The 23,498-nt window shown below is 34.8% G+C and overlaps 1 protein-coding gene across 1 annotated transcript in view; it reads right to left on the bottom strand.

The window, feature by feature from the left end:
- Nucleotides 1-23,498, bottom strand: part of LOC116661886 (phosphatidylinositol-binding clathrin assembly protein-like) — a 36,231-nt gene continuing 12,733 nt past the window's right edge. Inside the window, exons 9-16 of the mRNA XM_032474709.1 lie at nt 22,588-22,667; nt 21,685-21,761; nt 18,091-18,174; nt 17,950-17,980; nt 13,567-13,687; nt 4,181-4,237; nt 822-929; nt 1-127 (exon numbers count right to left, since the gene is read on the bottom strand). Of these exons, the coding sequence (XP_032330600.1) occupies nt 47-127; nt 822-929; nt 4,181-4,237; nt 13,567-13,687; nt 17,950-17,980; nt 18,091-18,174; nt 21,685-21,761; nt 22,588-22,667 (639 nt within the window). The 3' untranslated portion in view covers nt 1-46. The remainder of the gene's footprint in view (nt 128-821; nt 930-4,180; nt 4,238-13,566; nt 13,688-17,949; nt 17,981-18,090; nt 18,175-21,684; nt 21,762-22,587; nt 22,668-23,498) is intronic.

Here is a 23,498-nt window from a genome sequence, read left to right as displayed (position 1 = left end):
GTCCAAATGAATGTTTATTTTACTTGGAAGATGGGGGTGATTCAGTTCAGGCTGCAGAGAGATCATCATTTGTTTTCACATCTGATTCTGAATCTTTTTGCTTTGGTACTTCTACATGGAATTTTGCCTGCATGAAAGGAAGACAGATATGTAAATCTTTCATTATTTATATGTCTTTTTTCTTGTGGTTATAAAATAAATGACAAGTATTTTTACACAAAACTCTGGTCAGTCTTCTTATTATCTAATAGTTGAAGATTTGTCAGACCTGCTGAAACAGACATTCAGGAACCAGGGGACCCAATACATTGGCTGAAGATTGAAGGCAGAAACCTTGTAAAGGTACTCTCTATATTACAACTGACAGCTTACACTTCTAGGCTCAAGATGTTTTCTCTGCCTCTAGCTCTAAAGTTCTACCATCTATACATCTACTAGTTGAAATCCTCCTTACCATTTGATATTCAATGCCCTGGTATTCAACTTAGGTATCACTTCTCTGGAAAGCTGTCCCTGAAACCTCCAGTCTGAGCTACCCACCTCTTCCAGCACTGATCACAGTTGTGTTTGTTGAATAAATAAATGAAACTATTGCTGAATAGGTATCAGAACCCAGCTGAGGTTTGACAACATCAGTTTCTATAGGACAAGGTCTGTATATTCTGTGTCTTTTTACAATGCTGAAACTGCTAGAATTAGTTTTTCTTCTGTGAGAGACCAACAGTGCACAAAATATTGTAAAACTCTGTTCTAACACTGGTCTTGCCTCCAATGACTGCAAATCTCTACCAAGGCCCTAAGGAACAACAGCTCAAACATACCTTATCTCTTGTAGGTGGAGTGGAAGGATTGCTGGTCCTTAAGCCCGGTTGGGTATAAATCATGGGTTGACGTGCCATTAGGGAAGGAGCTCCCAATGGAGTTGGAAGCTATGAATTCAAATGGAAAAGAAAACAAAGTGAAAAATTAATTAGTCTGTGATTGCTGTCCTAAAACAATAGTACTGAGAGGACAAGTAACCCCTCTAGAGCAGATATTACATTTCAAGAATGTCAACTGAAAGGAAATGTCAGTTACAAAAAGAGAAAGCCTCCATCCCTAAACCTGAGAAACTGGCACTGAAGAAGCTGTTGAAAAAAACCTCCAAAGTAAAAAAGAAAGGAAAACCATAGCTTGATGAAAAGAGATACACGTTCCACCTCTGCTGGATTTTGAACAAGTTGAGACATAAGTCAAAACAAGGGCATATGGCCTTAAATCACTGGAATCTATATAACTAGATGTTCTATTGTCCCCTCCTTCAGACCAGAATATACTTCAGAAATATTTACAAAGAGATGGAATGTGACCAGGCCCTCTGCACCTCCTGCGGTCGTCAGAGTCCGCACACTAAGGGTCGTATTTGCTAAAGTTTCAGTGGGCCTGCTGTTTTCCAAAGACTAGCATGTTCAGTTTTGATTCTAGAAAAACAGTTTTTGGTGAGCTGTTTAAAGCTTCCTGATCAGGACACAATAGATAAAAGCCAGCGCCACTCCTGTGAAAAACAGGCACAAGAAACAATAGAAGCCTTTGCAAACAGCTAAAATAAAAATGTCCCACTTGTTAAACCACTACAAAAACATCAGGGCCTTGCCAGGAGTCCCAGTCTTTTATTTTTCTCCAGGGGCATTCCTTGCTTAATTTTACTGGTCAAGACTGCGGCTGTTGGGGCTTGAGGGGGCCCAGTAAATCGCAAAACTTATCCCACAGGAATTCTGAACTAATTGAGATAAAGAACATGGAATAAGATAGACCAAAAATGAAATATCCCCTTTATCACTGAATGGCTAGATTGGCATATGGTGCTCAGGTATGCAGACAGACATGATATGCTTCCCTGTTCAGAATCCCAGAATTGGATGTACAGACCTAAGGCAGTGCTAAAAAAATCAGTCTTTCTAAAGGGACAGGACTGGCAGAGCAGATCATTAGGGATACTTCTGACAGGAAGCTGACTCCCAAGAAGAAAAAAAAAGGCAGATGGGCACAAACTTTTGACTTCATTCCAGATAGAGGCCAAATTGAGGAATGGATCTTCAGGGCTGCTTGTCAAGCCAGACTTGTACTGATTTCAGAATGAGGTAGACCTACTCAGCAAGGTACAGACCAGGCTGGACCAGTGAAGCCCACCTTGATAAGGCAAAGCTCCCACACAAATGACCACCTGGAGGGGTGGAGGGAACTCTGCTCTGTGCAGCAGGCTGGCTCTAGACCAGAGGCTGTAGGCCAATCATTATTCTTCCCACATTAATAATCAGGCAAAACACAGCCCCCTCCCCCACTTCGGGAAGAGTGGGTAAAGGAGGGAGCTTAAGAACACACTCAGGGAGCACCTGTCCACATGAAAGCTAGGAGTGGGCAAAATGTGGTTCTAATACAAAGCAATTAGAGAAAGATTAGAAAGGGCAGTAACTGTGGACATTGTTCATTGTAGATTCAAATAAAGACATATTAAGGAAATTTTAAATTTCAAAAAAAAAGCTATGTTTTAAAAAAGAAGATGTGTGGGGGAAAAAAGGAGAAAATAATCAGCCTGTCCTTAGGCTATTCTTTCATTATTTTACATTCTTACCTATTATATTTTAAAACTATTTATTTTTGTTTTCTTTCAGCTAAAACTCATAAAAATATGTGCATTCAAAAAAAAAAAAAAAAACCTCCAAAGAAGAAAAAGGAAAAGATGACCCAGAGCCACATAAAGTGGAAGGAGTATGATAATTTGGAGGTCATTTGTGACTGAGATAAGAACAATGAGGGCAGGCAGAATCCTTACTGGAATAGGTTCAGGAGAGAATGAGAGGGAGAAATTCAACAAAGTAGTGAATATAACAAAAAGGAAGCCTACTCACAGAATGCACAAGTGGCTACCAGTGGGGAGAGGGAAGGGGGAGGGACAAGTTAGAGGTAGAGGAGCAAGAGGTACAAACTATTAGGTATAAAATAAATAAGCTACAAGTACATAGTGCACAACACAGGGAATATAGCCAGTATTTTATAATAACTGTAAGTGGAGTATAACCTTTAAACATTGTGAATCACCACATTGTACACCTGTAACTTGTATACTATTGTACAGCAACTATATTTCAATAAAAAATTCAAAAAAAGAGAGAATGAGAGGGAAAGAAATAGTGGCATAGCATACAGATAACTCTTTTAGGGAATTTTTCAGTAGCATATTCACGTATGAAATAGCACTGAGCCATTATAATGGACCAATCTAAACAGATCTCAAAAACCTAAGTATAAAATAATGCCAATTATAATCAATTTTTAAGAACCATGTAGAATAGTACTACATGTTTTTCTTTAGTAAAAGTATGAAAATGTTCTGGAAGGCCATACATAAAATTCATCATTGTCATTGTCTCTGGAGAGTTCGAGGGTGACTGAGACAAGGGGTGTGCCAAAGAGCCTTTAGTTTTATTTGTAAAATTTCATTTAAAAGTGATCTAGGAAAAACTATGACAAAATGTTAATATTTAGTAATTCACAGTGCTGAAGCATGAATGTTTGTTTTCCTCTATAGTTTCTTGCATTTTTATTTTTATTTTTTTCCTGTACTTTTAACATTTTTCCAAATTGACATCAACAACAAAAACACGAGTGAACCGGTGGCGAGGCTGTGTGGACTGAACAACTTTAGAGTTCCGGTTACTTGTATTATAGCACATGAGATTTATGTAATGCACTGAACCTATAAAAAGGGAACTGGTGATTTCAATCAATTTTTAACTAAGTAAAGAAAATTTTTAAATCATGAAAACATTGCCAATAGGCAGAACAGAAATAACAAACTAAAAATGAGTTAGAAGAAGGTTGGATAAAAAGCCAGAAAAAATCCAGATAGAATTCTACCTGTCTAAATTCTCCCATTGGAAGTCTTGAACAATAAGAACAAATTCAGCCTTATTAAATTCCACTAAATTATACTTGAATCTCTATTATGTATATATTGATTATTCCCATTTTGGATTCTCTATTAATTCTGGAACAGCTTTCCCTTAACTAGTCCACTTCTACAATCTCTCCTCCTTCCATTTAAAATTATCCCTATCATGCTTTTTATCTGTTAGTGCAAATCATGGGGAGTTTTAACTTTATCTCCCACTCTTTATATCATAAAACTGGTTTTTATTACCATTCTATACATAGGCACTTGCTGTGAAGTCACTGGATAGGCCATTGGAGGTGGAACCTTGAAGAAAAGTGTCAATTACTATATAGTACATTTTTGACTAGTATTTAATAAGAGATATCATAAGATACAGAATACTTTCTGCTATGTATTTAATATTGAGAACAAACATAGTGAACCATTTACAGTCGGGACAATGATCTTTCCTGGAACATGACAGATTTAGGAGGTTAAGGACTTCCAATTACTGCTATGTTGCTTTGGAAGCCATAGCAGAGTTCACAGTAGCTCAAGTTCCCTTAAGAGTGGGAATGGGTAAAAAATGAAGATATTTTGGCTTTTATCACAACAGATGGAAAAAAGTAATATATTTAGTGCTACTGATGTAACATCAAATTATGCTGCCTCCCAACCCTGATTTAGTCTCCTTGCCTATACTAGTCATAACTTTAATCCTTGCCTTAATCTCTTTGTTTATTACTAGGTAATACAACATAAGAGACAAGTCTTTGACTTTAGACTTTGACCCCAGAGTGCTAGTGCTCGGCCACAAGGACCTGAACAAAGAGGCAGAAACACATCTTTAATACCAATGTTTCTGATCTTTCCAAAGTATTCTTCTCCTCTAGCTCCTAATTACACTATTAAAAAATTCTTCATTCTGATATATATCATCTGAGCCAAAATTGGTAACTGGATCATGAATAATTTCTATCCTTGTTGTTTGTGCCCTATTACCGGCACTTACCATTAAGCCCTGCTATTCAAAGTCTGATCATTGGACCAGAAGTATCGATATAAGCTGGGAGCTTGCCAGAAATGCAAAGTCTCAATCTCCATCCCAGACCTGCTACATTTTAGCAACTCCCCCAGGTGAGTCAGATGCACATGAAAGCACAAGAATAAGAAAGTGTAGCAAGGGTCTAAAAAATTCTGTCAAGGGAGAAGCATATGAGAAGCTTCATTATGGTTAGGGGGGATGCTTATTCTCCTTGCCTTCCTATTTTCATATCCCTCTCTTAGCACTGAGGGGATGTAATTTAATGGTCTATGTTTCACATCCTAGTGGGAGGAGTACTGTGCCACAAATCACTATTATCATCGTCATCGTCACCATCAGCAGTATGCTGCTAATATTTATTGAGCACCTACTGTGACCTAGGCACTACTTTAAGCAGTTTACATGTCTCACCTCATAAAACCATAAGAAAAAGACAAATAACCAAACAAAAAATAAGTGGAAGCTTGAACAGATATTTCACAAAAAAGAAAACTTAATGGTTAATAAATATATCAAACAATGCTCAACCAGATTATAAATTAGACACGTACCAAAAATAAAACATACCATGATACCATTAAACACCTGAAAGAATGGCTCATTTTAAATTATACTATTTATATTTTAATTTTAGGTAAGTATTCCTATTTAAATATTAATGAAAAATTAACATCACTATTATTTTATATTAATTAAATAATTAAAATAATGTCAAGTGTTGATGACATTGATAACACTCTTATACCACTGGTGGGAGTACACATTGTTACAGCCCTTTTTGAAAACACTTTAAAATTACCTAGTGAACCTAAACCCTATGGCCAAGCAGTTCCACTCCAAGGTAGATTCTCTAGTGAAACTCTTGCAATGTGTTCATAATAGCAAACACCGTGAAACAACATACATGTACATGTCTAATATAAATGTCTATGCAATAAAATGTTACACATTAACATAAATGAATCTTACCAACATAATACTGATTGAAGGAAGCAGGCCACAAAAGAATATGTACAGTATGATTCCATTTATATAAAGTTCAAAGAAAAACCAACAACACAAAAGAGGACTGAGGTGACCTTATAAAAGTGAATAGAATAAAAGCAAAAAGAGAAACCTCTGTGAGCAGAAGAGAACATTAAATTTCTAATTATTAGTCTCAGAGTGATATAGAGCAATATTGTATTTATGAAAAATGGACAGGATATTGTGAAAAAAGAGCAGATAATGAGAATGTATTCTTGGAAATTAAAAAAGCACAACTCATTAAATAAAAACTTTAACAGAAAGGTTGAATGACAGGAGGACTTGTTTGAAAATGGATATGTTCACTTCATGAAAATTCATTTGTACACTTTCCTATATGAATTTTATGTTTCAATAAAATTTACCAAAATAAAAACAACAAGCAAACAAAAAAACACAGAAACTCTCAATGAATGGGATGAATGGCAAATTAGACAGAGATGCAGAGAGAATTTGTAAACTAGAATATAAATTTGGAGAAAGTACTCAGAATGAAGCACACATAGTTAAGGAGATGGGAAACATGAGAGAGGTGTTAAAAGACAGGTTCTATCCCTAGATGCATCATGGTAAAATTAATTTGAAAAAGATAAAAATTTTTTCCCCTGAAATATTTATTGGATTCTTGCTGAGGTGAGTCTTGGAAAGTTACATATTTACACTATATGCAAGAACAAAAAATACAAACTATTACACGCAAGAGCCATCAGAAATAAGACACAAGATCATATCAGAGTGAAGGAAAAATATAGGAACATTGAAGGGTGCAGATAAAGAGTGAACATAGGATGGAAGGAACAAGAATGGAGATAGGAATTCCTGTGTTCGGAAATATACCTGTTCACTTGGAATGGGTGTATGTGCATGTGTGTGTATGTGTATGTGTAAAACAGACATGGAGGGAAACAGTGATTGAAAAGCTGGACGCATGAAGACATATTGGGGAGACTTAAGAATGGAAAAAGACAAAATCTTAAAAGGAATAAAGCAATTCAGATTAACTGCTGTATTCATTTTCTATTGAAGCCATAACAAATTACCTGAAATTTAGTGGATTAAACAATACAAGTTGGCTTCTGACTCCCCTACTCTATCTTTAAAGTCAGCCACAGGGCATTACTCTGACCTTGCTTCCATCATCACATGTCTTTCCCTGGTTCTTTTGCCTCCATTTTTTACTTTTAAGGACCCTGGTGATTATATTGGATCCACGTGGATAATCCACAATAATCTCCCTATTTTAAGGTCATTTGATTAACAACATTAATTTTATCTGCAAACTTAATTCCCCTTGTCATGTAATGAAATACATTCACAGGTTTCATGGATTAGGATATGGAAATATTCGAGTGGATGTTATTCTGTCTACCACACCTACAGAGGTAAAATAATTAGACTGAAAGCTGACTTGTCAGTGGTGGTGGTGGTGAAGGCCAGGAGAAAGTGGAATGATATCTTTAGAGTACCAAAATGAAGTAACTGTCAGACTGGAAGGGGATACCCACACAAAAACTGAGTTGGCCAGCAATAAATACACTCTTATTAAAAGAAATTTTAATGATGTACTTCAGGTGATCCCATTCAGAGATCTAATACATAGTAAGAAATTATGAGAAAGAAAGTGGCAAATAATGTAGTTAAATCTAAACAAACATTGACTCTGTAAAACAATGAAACAATGTATCACTGTTTTGTGGTAATTTAAACAAAACAAGATACCAACTCATGAAGAAACAGAAAATATGATAATAAATCTATAATTAGGAAGGAGACTGAATTGGTAATCAAAAACCTCCCAACAAAGAAAAGCCTCAGACCAGATAGCTTCATTGGTGAATTCTACCAAACATTAAAAGAAGAATTAACACCAATTCTTCCAATATACTGAAGAGGAGGGAACATTACCTAATTCATTCTACAAGGCCAGCATCACCCTGATACCAAAGCCAAAGCCAATACAAAAAACGAAACAAAACAAAAAAAAACCCTATAGGCCAATATCCCTTATGAATATTGAGGCAAAAATCCTCAACAAAATACTAGCAAATCAAATACAGTAGCATATGGAAAGGATTATATACCATGATCAAGTGGGATTTATTCCTGGAATGCTAGGATAGTTTCAACATATGAAAAGCCAATCAATGTAATATGCCCCATAAATAGAATGAAGGGAAAAAATATGATAATATCAATTGATGCAGGAAAGTATTTGACAAAACTCAACACCATTTAATGATGAAAGCACTCAATAAATTGGGAATAGAAGGGAACTTCCTCAACATAATAAAGACTATATATGAAAAGACCAAAGCTAACATCATGCTCAAGGGTGAAAGACTGAAAGCTTTCCCACTAAAATCAGGAACACAACAAGAATGCCCACTTCCACCATTTCTGTTTAAGATATAGCTAGAGCTATTAGGCAAGAAAAAGAAAGGCATCCAAATTGGAAAGGAATAAGTAAAATTATCTCTGGTTGCAGATGACATGATCTTATATGTAGAAACTCTAAAGATTCCACAAGAAAAGTGTTAACATTAATGAATCAATTCAGCAAAGTTACAGGATACAATATCATCACATAAAAAAGCAATTACATTTAAATACACTAGCAATGACCAATCCAAAAAGAAATTAAGAAACAATTCCACTTACAATACCATCAAAAGGAATACAATACTTGGAATAAATTTAACCAAGGAGTCAAAAGACTTATACACTGAAAACTACAAAATATTGCTGAAATGAATTAAAGAAAAAGACCTAAGAAAGTGGAGATACATCCCATGTCCGTGGATTGGAAGATTTAGTATTGTTAATTTGACCATACTACCCAAAGTGATCCACAGATTCAATGCAATCATATCAAAATCCCAATAAATTTTTTTCAGAAATAGAAAAACTCACCCTAAAATTCATATGGAATCTCAAAGGACCCTAACTAGCCAAAATAATCTTGAAAAATAAGAACCAAGTTAGAAGACTCATACTTCCTGATTTCAAAAGTTGTCACAAAGCTACAATAATCAAAACAGTGCGGTACTGGCATAAGGAGAGACATGGCGACCAGAGGAATAGAAGACACGTCCAGAAAAAACCCTCACATATATAGTCAGTTGGTTTTTTACAAGGGTGCCAAGATCATTCAATGGGGAAAGAAAAGTCTTTTCAACAAATAATGCTGAGGCAACTGGATATCTATATGCAAAAGAATGAAGTTAAACCTTTATCTCACACTATATACAAAAATTAAGTCAAAATTGATTAAACACCTAAACTTAAGAGCTAAATCTATAAAAAAAACTTAGAGGAAAACATAGGGGAAAATCTTCATGACATTGGATTTGGCAATGAATTCTTGGATATGACACCAAAAGTATGGACAACAAAAGAAAACAAATAGATACACTGGACTTCATCAAAAATTTTAAAAATCTGTGTATCAAAGGACACCATAAAGGCAGTAAAAAGACAACCCACAGAACTGAAGAAAATATTTGTTAATCATATATCTGATAAGTGATTAATATCCAAAATATATAAAAAGCTCCTACAACTGAACAACAAAACAAACAACCCAATTCAAAAATGGCCAAAGGTTTTGAATAGACATTTCTCCTAAGACTGTACACAAATGAAAATAAGCACATGAAAAGATGCTCAACATTAATAATCATTAAATAAATTGAAATCAAACCACTATAAGACACTACTTCACACCCAACAGGATGGCTATTACAAATAAAAAAGAAATCCAGAGAATAACAAATGTTGGTGAGGTTGTTGGGAAGTTGGAACACTCATGCATTTCTGGTGGGAATATAAAGTGATTCAGCCACTGTGGTAAATGGTATGGTGGTTCCTCAAAAAATTAAATTCAGAATTATCATTCGATCCAGCAATTCTACCTCTGGGTATATGCTCAAAGAATTGAAAGCAGAGATTCAAATAGATATTTGCACTCCAATGTTCATAGAAGCATTATTCACAATAGCCAAAAGCTGAATACAACCCAAGTGTCCATCAGTGGATGAATAGATAAACAAATGTGGTACATCCATACAATGGAATATTATACAGCCCTAAAAGGGAACAAAATTCTGATAAATGCTATAATATGGATGAATCTTGAAGACATTATGCTATGAGAAACAGCTAGAAACTGTATGATTCCACTGATTGAGGGAAATTCAAAGAGACAGAAAATAGAAAAGTGGTTACCAGGGGCTGAGGGTGGGAGGAATTGGAAGTTAATTTTTAGCGAGTAGAGTTTCTGTTTGAGGTGATGAAAAAGTTCTGGAAACACACAGTGGTGATGGATATACAACATTTTGAATGTATCTGAATGCCACTGAATTATACACTTCAAATGGTTAGGATGATAAATTTTATGTTACATATATTTTACCACAATAGCATATTAAATCAACAGGGAGTGTGGTCAGGGTTTTATAAAATCTTCTGAAGTCCTCATGTGGTTTCAGAGAGTTTGGTGATTATGTATGTTGTTGTCTGTACAGTAACCAAAAAAAAAAAAGGATAGCAATGGAGTATAACTTAGAAGGTAAGAGGCAAAAAAAAAAAAATGAAAGGAGAAAAAAGATTTTAATCATTGCAAAAGAAGGCAAAAAATGAGAGGGGAAAAAAGAAAAATAGGGTGAAACACCGTATACTAGAAATATCCAAATATATCCATAATCACATAAAAACATAGTAACTAAACTCAGGTTAAAAGACAAATTGGATTCTAGTGCAGTTAAAACTGAGTAAGCACAGACAATCTTCCTCTCTCACTGAACACCTAACTATAAAACCTGGATGAGATGCATGGTCAGCTATCAGAAAACTCTGAAAAGTAAGTGTCAGCAGTTAGATCAGGAAAGAAGACCAGAACTCGAAGTAGCACTGAACAGGCAGTGGCCACAGTGGCAGCACAGGAACACTGAGAGAGCCAAACATGTGAGTGAGACGAACTCTACATTAGGTGGAGCTGTGGCTCCATGAAGGGAGGGACAAAAAAAAATGTTTTTCTAATTCTCTCTGTCCTACCACTGCTTGGAAACTTGACTTATTTCAATCAGGGAAATGAATGGGGTTTTTGGCCAGAGAAAAGATACTGGGAGTCCCAGGAAATTGGAAAATACTAAGCCAGTGGAGACACCAAAGCCCAGGTCTCAGGCTGACCACTGAGTGGAGCACACGCAGGACAGACCCAAAGAGGAGAGCAAAGGCTGTGGGAACTGAGCAGACACTGGAACCACGGGCCAGAGAAGTGGGCTGAATGTACAGCTTAAACCTAACCAGGTTAAATGCCTGCTAAAACACAAATATCAACATTCTCCATAATTTAACAAGAACTTGAGTCTTATAAATTAACAGTCAAAACGTCCAGGATGCAATCCAAAATTAGCACATGAAGAACCATGAAAATCTGAACTTGCATAGGAAATGGCCATCAACTGACAGTAATGATGAGATGACACAGATGTTGGAATTATCTGACAAAGACTTCAAAGTGTCTATTACACAAATGCTTGAATGAGCAATTATGAACACTCTTGAAACAAAAGTTAAATAGAAAGTGTCAGGCAAGAAATAGAAGATACAGAGAAAAGTCAAATAGAAACTTCAGAACTGAAAAATATAATAACTGAAATAAAAACACCTAATGGAAGGAAAAAAGAAAGATTCAGTGAATTTAAAGATAGACCAGTACAAATCATTCATTCTGAAAAACGGGGGGTGGGGGGGATTAAAAAGAACAAATCAGTCTCAGAGACCAGTGGGACAACATCTAAAGGTCTAATATTTGTGTTATTAGACTCTCAGAAGGGGAAGAGAATGAGTGCAGTAATAGTTGTAGAAAACTTCCCAAGTTTTAAAAATGCAGATTCAAGAAGTTGTACAAACCTGAACAGAATAACCACCCCCCCAATCCATGCCAAAGCAAATAATAATCAAACTTATGAAAATGAAAGACAAAGAAAAAGTCTTGAAAGCAGCCATAGAAAAATGCAATATCCATGATTCAGATGACTATGGATTTTCTCATCAGAACCACGGGGGCCAGAATAAAGTAGATCATTTTTAAGTGCTGAAAAAAAAAAGAACTATCAATCCAGAATTCTACATCCAGTGAAAACTGCTTTAGGAACAGAAGTGAAATAAGACCATTTTCAAATGAAGGAAAAATAAGAGAATTCATAGCCAGAATTGCTAATACTAGAATTGCTAATGGATGTTCTTCAGGTAGAAGGGAAATGATACCAGAAACAAACTTGGCATATCAGGACTGAAAGAATAGCAAGAGAAGTGCTAAATATCTGAGAAAGTATAATAGGCTATTCTTCCACTCTTGAGTTCTATAAAACATGTTTGATGGTTGTCAGCAAAAAGCGTAAGATCATCTAATGGGTTTTTTTTCAATGTAATGTATGTATAGACAATCATAACGTAAAAGGAGGAAGATAAGGGAACTTACATGATGTTAATGTTTCTACATTACAATTGAAATACTAAAATACTGATTCTAAATGGACTGAAAAGTATGTATTTTCTAATTGCTAGAGCAAATACTGAAAAAAATATACAAAGCTATACTTCAGATTATAATATATAAATTAAAATAGAATACTAAAAAATGTTCAAAGAACCCAAAGGAACACAGGAAAGATGAAACAAAGGAACAGCAACAACAGAAGGGACAGGCAGAAAACAACTATAAAAAGGTAGAACTAAATACAAACACAAATAATGAAATAAAATGCAAATTGTCTAGATACACCAAATAAAAGACAAAAATTGTCAGAATGGACTTAAAAAGTAACCCAACTATACACTGAAGACAGGAAACACTTAAGCGCAATGACATAGGCAACTTAAAAGTTAAAAAAAAATGGAGAAAGATATACTATGAAAACACTTTTCAAAGGTAAGCTGTTATATTAATATCAGACAAAATAGACTTCAGAGCAAAGAAAATAACTAAGGATAAAGATGAACATTATGTACTGATAAAAGGGTCAATCAATCAAGAAAACAATCCTAAATGCGCATGCACCAAATAACTGAGCTTCAAGTTACATGATGCAAAACCTGGCCAGACTGAAAGGAGAAATGGATGAATCCACAAGTATAGCTGGGGACTTAATACTCCTCTCTAAGTAACTAACACAATGACTACACATTAAATCAGCAAAAATACAGAAGAACTGAACAACACAATCAACCAATAGGATCTAATTTACACTTACAGAACATTCCATCCAAGAGCAGCAGAATATACTTGTTTTCAATTGCTCATGAAATGGTCAGCAAGATAGACCATATCTTCCATCATAAATCAAAATTTAACAAATTTCGAAGTATTTAAAGCATGCAAAATACTTTATCTGACCATAAAGGAATTAAACTAGAAATCAGTAAAAGAAGGATAGCAAGAACATCTTGCAACACTTAGCACAATACAACTGATTAAAAAGAAAACATTTCTTGCTCTACCTACTTCCCTAACACAAATTACTATGTTGTATGTATGTACCAAAAAAGAGAAAAGGTAATAATACATCACAAATATTACCATGTTGGGGACAGGAGGGATAGGATTCCAGATGGTTGACATACAGGTGCAGGTATTCAACTGCCAGTTCATTCCACCAGTAATTTCCATCTCTGAAGGCTGACACGACTTCATGTCAGATCTAAAATTGAATTTATAAATCAGCCCATTTGGGGAAATGACAAATCTACTATTTAAACATCTAGTTAGGATATAGCCTTTGAAATAATGTTTATGCTTATAAATAGGTAAGATATAATAGGAGGGAATCACACCAAAAAAAAAAAAAAAAAAAAGCTTTAACAAAAAGATGGCTGTTTTCTATATGAAATTAAGAAATCATTTACAAAACTACATGTTTCAGCTTAGCTTTTATAGATAATTCTGAATTTAAATTTCCCACTAACATAGTTTGCGAGTTCCTAGAAGGAATTCAATAGTAGCAGTTTTCCATAAATAAAGTGACTTGAATGAATACATTTTATTCTAAACTATTTTAATAGCTTATCTAGAGAAAAACCCCTATTATTCCCCATGGTAGTAGGTCAAAAGCGCACCAGAGTAAGAGGCAAAAGTATTGAATTCTGAGCCCCACCAGGTGATTAACTAGCTGTGTAACCTTGACTAAATAACTCAACCTCTTTCCTTATTTGTAAAATGGGGATAAACTATGCTTCATAGCATTAGAGTTATTAGGAGAATAAATAATGCCAGACACGAAATACTTTGCATAGATAAGAGAATAAACAGAAAAAAAGGAAACAAAGTCTTATCAAACATTTATTCTCACTAGGCTGTGTGTTAGCTGTTTTCACAATCTTATACATCATTTAATTTTTATAACAACTATGTGAAGTAGGTATTATAAATTCTCACTTTATGGATGAGGAAACAGTCTCAGAGAAGGCAAATATCTTGCTCAAGGTCTTACAGTAATTTATGGCAGGACTAGAAACCCATACTCTACACCAGTGGTTAAGATCATTATCCCTATTTTCTACATCTATTTCTACTCATCCACTGAATTATGTAATAATCTATTCTGCATACACCTTAGTTTTAATTTTAAGAAATGGTCCCTGTCTCTAAAAGCTCATATTTATTCTGTATTCATCATTTGACTTATCCAAATTTAGTTTTTATCTAGGTGATACCAAGTTTAAAAAGTCAGAGTGCTGAAAGATCTAAAACCAAAACATCAGTCACTGTGTCCTCTTCCCCAAAGTAGCCACTTTTTCCCTTATGCCATTTAATTCCATAATCCTAAAGATGTTTATAGTACATGTCTTAATTTATACATTTTATACATTATTGATTTCCTTTGGAATTAGCACTCTGACACCATATCCTACTTGCCTGCCCACCTCCCCTCATCTTTGAAATATACAATGCATATATATGATGTGTGTGTGTGTGTATGTGTGTGTGTGTGTGTGTGTGTGTGTGTGTGTGTGTGTGTGTGTGTGTGTGTGTGTGTACACACATACATACATATATCCCTAACTCTAGAGCAAGACTGCCTGGGTTCAAATACCACTTCAGCCATTTAATAGCTGTATGAGATTGGACAAGTTACATAACCTCTGTATCTTAGTTTTCTCATATGTGAAATGTAGATTCATTGCATTCATTCAACACATATTCATTCAATATCTACTAGGTGCCAGGCCCCATTCTTGGTGCTTGGAATATATAAAAGAGGTGAAAATATTTGCCTTCATGGAGCTTATAATCTAGTGGAAATAATAAGTATCGCAAGTAGAAAGATTAATCAGTTATTATGTGTAAAATACTTAGAATGAACACTATCTGCCTCAGAGTAAACAATAAATCTTAGCACCAAATATGTCATTTTGATTTTTTCCTGGAGACATCGCTCCTGGAGCTCTCCACCCTTCTGTTCCATTCTAAACTGGCTGCTGTACAGTAAAAATCACCCTGGGACTCCCATTGTTGTTATATTGGGAATTCCCTCCACCTCTCAGTTAAGTAGGGTTCTCTGTTTCCTTGAATCTTATGTGCTACTCTTTATTAATTTACTTCTCTGTTCTTTTGGAGCACACCCTGTAGGATCTAGCTGAGCAAAGGTGCATGGTACATAAATATTTTTAGAGTTTGGGTGTCTGAAAATTTCTATCCCTTGCACTTCTTTGAGAGCTTATCTGAGTACAGAACTCCAGACTGGCAATAAATTTCACTAAAAATTTTTAACAGGTTGAAGTATTGTCTTCTAGTTTACAGTATTATTCTGTAAAGGTCCAATGCTGTACTTATTCCCGGTCCATTGTTTGTGCTTTGTTTTCCTCAATTCTTGACACTTTAACTTCCTCTATTCAACCTCTACAATATTAAGATGTTTTCAAAGTTCCATTCTGGACCTACTATTACCTCTTTATTCTCTACCAAGATGAGTTGATCAAGTCTTATAGCTTTAACTACCACATTGATGACTCACAAATTTTTAACTTTAGGCTTAATATCCAGAGTCATATGTACAACTGCCTCTTGGATATCTAATACACACCTCAAACACAACATGTCAAGAATAGCTCTTGATTCAACTTACCTACTCAAACTATTTCTCCTCCCATCTTTCCCATCATGATATGTGACACCACCATCCACGTAGTAGCTCAAGCCAAAAACCATCCCTTGATCACTCTTCTCCTCACCTCTGACAGCAAGTGCTATCAACTCTACCTCCAAAACATGGCCCAGATGCATCCACTTTTCATTACACCACCTCTAATACTACCATCCCAGACAAGGTGTTCAATATGGCAGACTCTAAAAGAAAAGAAGCAGTCTGTACAGGCAGTGGAATTTTAAAACATACTCCTGGATTTTATTTGTGACTATTTTATCTAGAATTCTGACATCTGTAATGAATAAGAGAGACTAGTTAGCAGTTTTCTTTCTTTGTTCTATCTTCCTTGAGCTTTGATATGAAAGTTAATGGTATTTCATACACTGAACTATACACCTTCCCTTTTTCCTAAAGCCTGGAATTGAAATTTCCTATTCTTCAAAAACTTATGTGGTAATTGGTCTATGCATGTTTCTGCTTCTTCTTGGATGAATTTTGCCATTATATTTTGCTTGGAAATCATCAATTTCCTCTAGATTTCCAAATATGTTGTTACCAAACAGTTGCACAAAGTATTCATGTATAATTATTTTAATATCTTATTCCTCAAGTTGTATACTTTTACATTATCTTTTCTGTTTAATCAGAGGAACTTATTTTATTGGACTTGAACTAAGTTTTGGATGTATTTGGTTTTGTTTGCAAGTATGTTAATTTAAGCTTTTTCTTTATAAATTTTATCTTCCTAATATGTTTTTGTTATTTTATGTCTGTTTCCTTCAGTAAAACAAAATTCTTGTTAATTTCTCTTTTTTTAACAATGATGACTTTTTTTCTGTTTAGCTTCCACAGTGCCCCATTAGCTTTGAGATGAAGTTCTCTTTTTCACTCCCTTCAGATAGGTGATAACTTTCCTTTTGATTTTCTCTTTTGCAAAAGGATTATATTTTTATTTATAAGTAGTTAAGATTGTCATGGTCAACTTTTTATTATTTCTCATTTTATTGGATTATAAGCAAATATAGCCCATAAAATTCTTTATTTTTTAAGGCTTTTTTTGTGATAGCTTTGAATAAAATGAATATTCTGTGTGTGTGTACACTCAGGTTTACTATTTATTATCTATTAGTTAAATTCTTCTATGTCCTTATTTATGTTCTTCTTACTAAATATATCCAACAATGAAAGAGATAGTTTGAAACTGCCCATTATTACTGTCCTTTCTCAAGTTCTCCATGTATTTCTTTACTTTATGTATTTAGCTATTAAGACTACTATATCTCCAGAAATAGTGTCTTATTCTGTTTAGTGCTTTTAACCTCACATTCCACATTATTGTTGTTAATGTTATCACTTCTGCCTTCGTTTAGTTTCCATTTGCCTCTTTAGTTTTTTTTTTTTTTTTTTTTTTTTTGGCTGAAAATGCATGGAATCATTCCCTGAAGTGTTTGTTTAATAAAATAAAAAATAAGTATTACTCATTTAATACAATTTATATCATAAAGTAAGAAAAAGAACCAAGAATACAAAGAACTATGAGGAATGCCAATTAAGACATGCTTAGAAAGAGAAGACCCTTCAGACAAACCAAGAACTTTACTTACAAAAATTGGAATAATATATAACAGATAAATTTTCTACTTTAATTATTTAGGTAAAAAATTCACACATTATAGAACTTTATAACAAATGATTCCCCTATCTAATCTAAAAAATCATTATTTTCTGCGCATTACTCTCATTACACATTACTCTTATTAGACCCTTTCTCGAACATGTATTTATTGGCTCTCTTTTTTAAATAATAAAACACTTACTTGGTGATTGGGCCTTCTCCAAAGTTGAGATCTGTTTTATAAAACAAACACAAATTTTACATTGTGTTCCTACAAATACTTTTTATTAAAATGCATTTTAAAAATACATATCAGAAAATTAATTTAAAAATAGATGCTTACTTCCTACAAGGCTAGCAAGTGAGCCATCCAGGTTGTCTGCTGTGATTGCTCCATCTTGCTGTCTGGCTCCCACACGGTTGTGGGCTTGTGAAGGCAATGTTAGTTGTAATATATCACATAGGGAAAATAATCTGAAAATAATAGAATTAGATGAAAACGTAAACCAAATTTAGGTCAATACAGTAATGATGTATATGTACCTTCCCATTACAAACTAAGAGGACTTCAAATTATTAGGTTAATTAGTATAAAGTCATTTTAAATTAGTCATTAAATAAACTTTAATTGAACACTTGTTATGTGCTAGGCACTGTACTCGGTACTAAATATACAGTTGTGAATAAAGAAGATAAAAATCCCTGCCTTCATTTAGCTTACATTCTATTAGAGACAGAAAATAACCAAGACAAATAAGGTGCATAATATGTTAGATCATGGTAAGTGCTAAGGAAAAAAATATCAGAGAAAGGAGCACAATATGTTGGTGGGATGGTGAGTATTTAAATTTTAGAGATGAAAGGCTCACTGAGAAGGGAACTTTCAAGAAAAGACCTGACTAGTGTAGAAGGGTGAACCATGTCGATCCAGCAGAAGGAGCAGCATGAACAAAGGCCCTGAAGAAAGAGTGTGCTTGGTGTGGTTGAAGAACATTGAGGAGGCCAATGTGTCTGGAGTCAAAGTGATCAAAGGATTTGGAAAGGCAATGGAGGGGTTTGTGGGAAATTCTAAAGACCTGGACTTTTACTCTGAGGTCACCATCTCAGGCTAACTTCCCTGGAGGGATCTGAACAGAGGAGAGACATAATCTATCTGGCATGTATTTTAATAAGATCACTCTGTTATGTAAAGAACGGACTGTAGGGGGCAAGGGCAAAAGCAGGAAGTGGTCAGATGATGGTAACTTGGACTATGGTGGCAGTACTGGAGGTAGAGAGAAGTGGTCAACTTTTGCACGTTTTGAAGGTAAAGTTGGGAAAGATTCCCTGGTGAATTAGATGCAAGGTGTGACAGAAAGAAAGGAGTCAGGGATGACTGCAAGCCTGAGTCACACTGGCCCTACTCACATTGTTCCTAGAAGAAATGAGTTGTTGTTTGCTATTAACTGAGTAAGAGAAAATCATGGATAAAGCAGGTTTGATGTCAAGTATCAAAAGCTTAGTTTTGGACATATTGTGTCTTAGAATCCTACTAGATAGTCAAGTGAATACAGTGAATAGACACTTGGATATACAATCCTGGAGTTCAGGAGGAATGGCTGTAGCTGGAGATACTAATTTGGGAGTCCTTATCTATGAAAAGAAGAGAAATGAGGAGAGATCAGTGAAAAATGTCTACAAAGGAGCCAAGAGTTAGACAAGAAGAAAGCCGAGAGGCAAACTGAAGAAAATGTATCAAAGAAAAGGGAGTGATGGATCACATCCAATGCTGCAGTAAGATGAAGACTGAGAAATTACCACCTGATTTTGCAACACTGGTGACTTTTACATGAGCCATTTTAGTAGTGTGGTGGGAACAAAAAACCTGACTAGTATTATATAACTACTTAAAGTAGTTTAAGAGAAAACAGGGGAAATGTTAACACACTGTTTTCTTACTAAATGTAAGAATAAGCAGAGAAAACAATCAATGAACAACAGAATTAAAAACCTCAACAACCTAATTGGCATGCATAGAATATCGCACCCAATGATGATGTGGTACAGACTTCAACTGCACATGAAATTTCTGCCAAAAAAAAAAAATGGTTACATGCTAGACCATGAAGCAAGTATCAACAAATTCCAAAGGACTGAAATACAGAGGTTCTCTGACATTGTGCAAGTAAGCTAGAATTCAATAACAAAAGAGATTATTAGAAGGTCCCCATATACATGAAATTTTTAAAAATCCACTTCTAAGTAATACATGGGTCAGGTCCTGTTCTAAGCACTCTATATTTGTATTGACTCGTTTCTCCTGACAGCAACTTTATGAGGATAAGGAAGCTGAGGCACAGAGAAGGTGAGTGGTCTACCCAAAGTCAAACAGTCCATGAATGGTAGAGTGAAAATTAAACTCCAGCACTCTGGTTCCAAGGCCAGTATTTTTAAACCACAGTGACTTAAGAGAGAGTGGTTTCAATTGGCCACAGGATTTTCAGCACAACTGACTCAAGCAATGAGGGTTACACAACCTAGTCTAAGTGCTCAGGGTAGCAGGCGCAAAAGTCACCAGAAGTCAGTTTGGGTCTGTTGGCCTTTACCGCCCCTTTCACTCTACTTGGGATTTACATTCATATCAGACTGAGTCCACAGCTTGTCAATCACTACACTTAACCATCTTATAATAGGTATGATAAGCACTAATGATTCCCAAAACACAGGGCCTCAGGAAAATAGTCATTCTTTTGGAAATGAGGCAAACATACAGGTTTTTGCTCTACATAGGGTTTTGTTCAAAAGACTTCTGTTCATAAGAGTTTTGGTCAAACTCACCCGTTGAACATGCAGAAAGTGTGTCCATTGAGAATATATGTACAAAAGAAAAACAGAAACATTTAAAATAGATACAGTTTAAGTTGTCAAGTTAAATTAAGAGCAAACAAATTCTAATACATGGAAACTTTATGATAGCATAGCTTGCTATTACATGGATCTGTGCCCAGAGCAGAGGATTGAGTAGCATTGCTGACACACAATCACCAAGTAAAAAACAGAATACAGCTGATTATGAGCAGTCGTATGCCAATAAATGTATAACAACTAGCTCTCCAGAGAAAAAGGCCTGTTTTGTAGTGTTTGATCAATTCTGTGGTCTTAATATTTCCATCATAGCCAATTTCAAGTTACCAGTGTGACATCAACCAGCTTGCAAATTTCCTGAAAATTTAGCAATTGGGCTCTTGCAAGTTGGTATGAGCTGTATCTTACACACTTACTGAAGTATGAGGCAAACTAACCTTAAGAGATTACCAAGGACGTCCATGTGAAGCACTACAAGGTATGCAGACATACCTTACAGTGTATTTATGTATGTATTACATGTTTCTTTGTAAACTTTCCGTTTTATTTAGTAATTATTTGCACATACGAAATTCAAAAGTTACAAAATGATAACAGTGAAAAATTTCCCATCCATTCCTTTCCGTGAACAAGCACGTTCTTCTTGGAGGCTGCACATTTTAGTCATTTCTTATATACCCTCCCAGAAGGATTCTTTAAGAAATTAAATAAACATATATATTCTTTCTTTTTTTGTTTTTAAAAAGGTGGTAGCATACTACACACTGTTTCACATCTTGTTCATTTTCTATTTGACAATACGTTTGGAGATCAAGCCCCTTATTGATAGTCATTTTGCTATTACAATGTTGCAATGGCTATCCTTCTTCATACACCACTTCACAACTGTGAATATATATATATATATATATATATATATATATATATATATATATATATATATATTGCATAAATTCCTAGAAATGAAGTTCCTAGGTGAAAGATACTTTAGGAAGAGGCAGCAGACATAGTATGTGGTTAGGAAATGGAAGAATTAAAGATTTTAATCCTGTCCTCAATTATTACTGACAATCATTTAATAGAGTTATATTACCTTCAAACCAACCTCTGCTTGCTGAAGCTTTCACAACTGGACTGTTTGGGATGGAGGGAATCAGTGTATGCTGAAGTCTTAAGAGATTACAAGAAAAATGAGGCACTGGGGAATTAACTGAATTACATGTACCCTACCCATTCATCTTAACAGTCCATCCACCCAACTATATACTAACTATATACCTATTTCTGACAAAGAGATAATCAAGAAATAGTGAACAGACTTGTTGTCTAACAGAGGTTGATAGTACAAATCAATTACAATCAACATAACCTTAAAAAGTGGAATGAATAAACAATACATGACCCTTATGGAAATATTGGACAATCTTGAAAAGTTTAAAACAGAAAGTTGAAATAAACCATAATTTTTCCACTTAGAAAGAGCTAATGTGAACATGCTGAAGTAGTATACTTCAAAATTTTTATTATTCAAGTTGTATATATATATGCATATCTAGAGGAAAATATGCACGTGCATATGTGTATACAGGAGTATATAGACACACACGTGCTGAATGTTACTATGCACACTGTTTTCTGAATAAACATTTTGCCATACCATTAAATAATTCTACACAACCATTATTCTCACTAGGGGAGTCCAAAGGAAAGAAATCAGATTCTTCAAAAGAGGAGTTATTCCAGTCCCAATCTCTGACTTTGAGAATCAATCAGTATTATAAAAGATGTTCCTTTGGGAAGTACACCACCCTTGTAAACACTGTGGGACTCCACAAACACAGAAAACTGTATCCCACATTATCATTTAAAATGGCTATATAGTACTTCACCATACTCAAAGCCAGTAATTTATTTAAGCACTCTGATGTTGCTAAAATGAGAAAAATTATTTAGATGGGAACAAAATTAACCTATATGAAAACATTTGTTAACTTACCTATAAGGAGGCAAAATGTCATTTTTCTCTTCCAAAGAAGCTAAATGCTGTTTTAGTGCTTCAAGTAAACTGCAGGGTGCCTAAAAATAAAGTTATTATGAGAGAGTTGTTTTCTGATAGATAGTTCTTAGCAAATCCATACTCCCTACATCAGAAAAAGTTTTGAGCAAAAATCAAGACACCTGTAGAGCAAATGCATTAAAGCTAAATAATTTCTACAAGTCAATTCCTTATTAAAAGGGGCATCTTGGTATGAAATCAAATTTTCAAACTATACATTTACATACTTTTTTAAAAACAACAAAAAAGCCTCTTACATGATGAAATGGCTGCTAGAACCTGTCTCTCCTTTGGTCTCTGGTCTCTGCTGGAATTTCCTTGACTACCCTATGTATGAAACAGTACACACCAAGAGTCTTTCTACTCTATGTTTTCTCTCTCTTCACACCAATTATCTGCACTGAAATTACAGGTTTCTTTCTTTGTATGTTTATTGTTCATCTCATTGGAATAAAATATAAAACTTCATGAAGACAGGGATTTCGTCTGTTTTGTTCAGTGATATCTTAGTGTTTGTGACATAGTAAGTGCTTAATTAATATTTGCTAAATGAATGTGGCTGCATCTTTTTATTCTCCATTCCCATTAAAAATGGAGTAAGTGTTTTTCTTACATTAAGGTCAATTCCCCACCATGTCTCTCTGGATCCAAACATTTACTTCTCAAGAAACATTTACTGATAGACTATTATACACTAGGCACTAGGGATAAAGCCACAGGCTTCATGACCTGGGAAGCTCCAGTCTACAGGTCTGGGGGAAGAGAAATATCACACAATCCCACGTATAAATGTAAAATCAGAGTTGTGAAAAGTACTAGGAAAGACAGGCACATGATATTCATAACAGTGT

Source organism: Camelus ferus, chromosome X (assembly GCF_009834535.1).
Source record: "Camelus ferus isolate YT-003-E chromosome X, BCGSAC_Cfer_1.0, whole genome shotgun sequence".
Lineage (NCBI taxonomy): Eukaryota > Metazoa > Chordata > Mammalia > Artiodactyla > Camelidae > Camelus > Camelus ferus.
The sequence above is the reverse complement of the archived record's forward strand: the minus strand, read 5'-3'. Positions and strand labels throughout refer to the sequence as shown.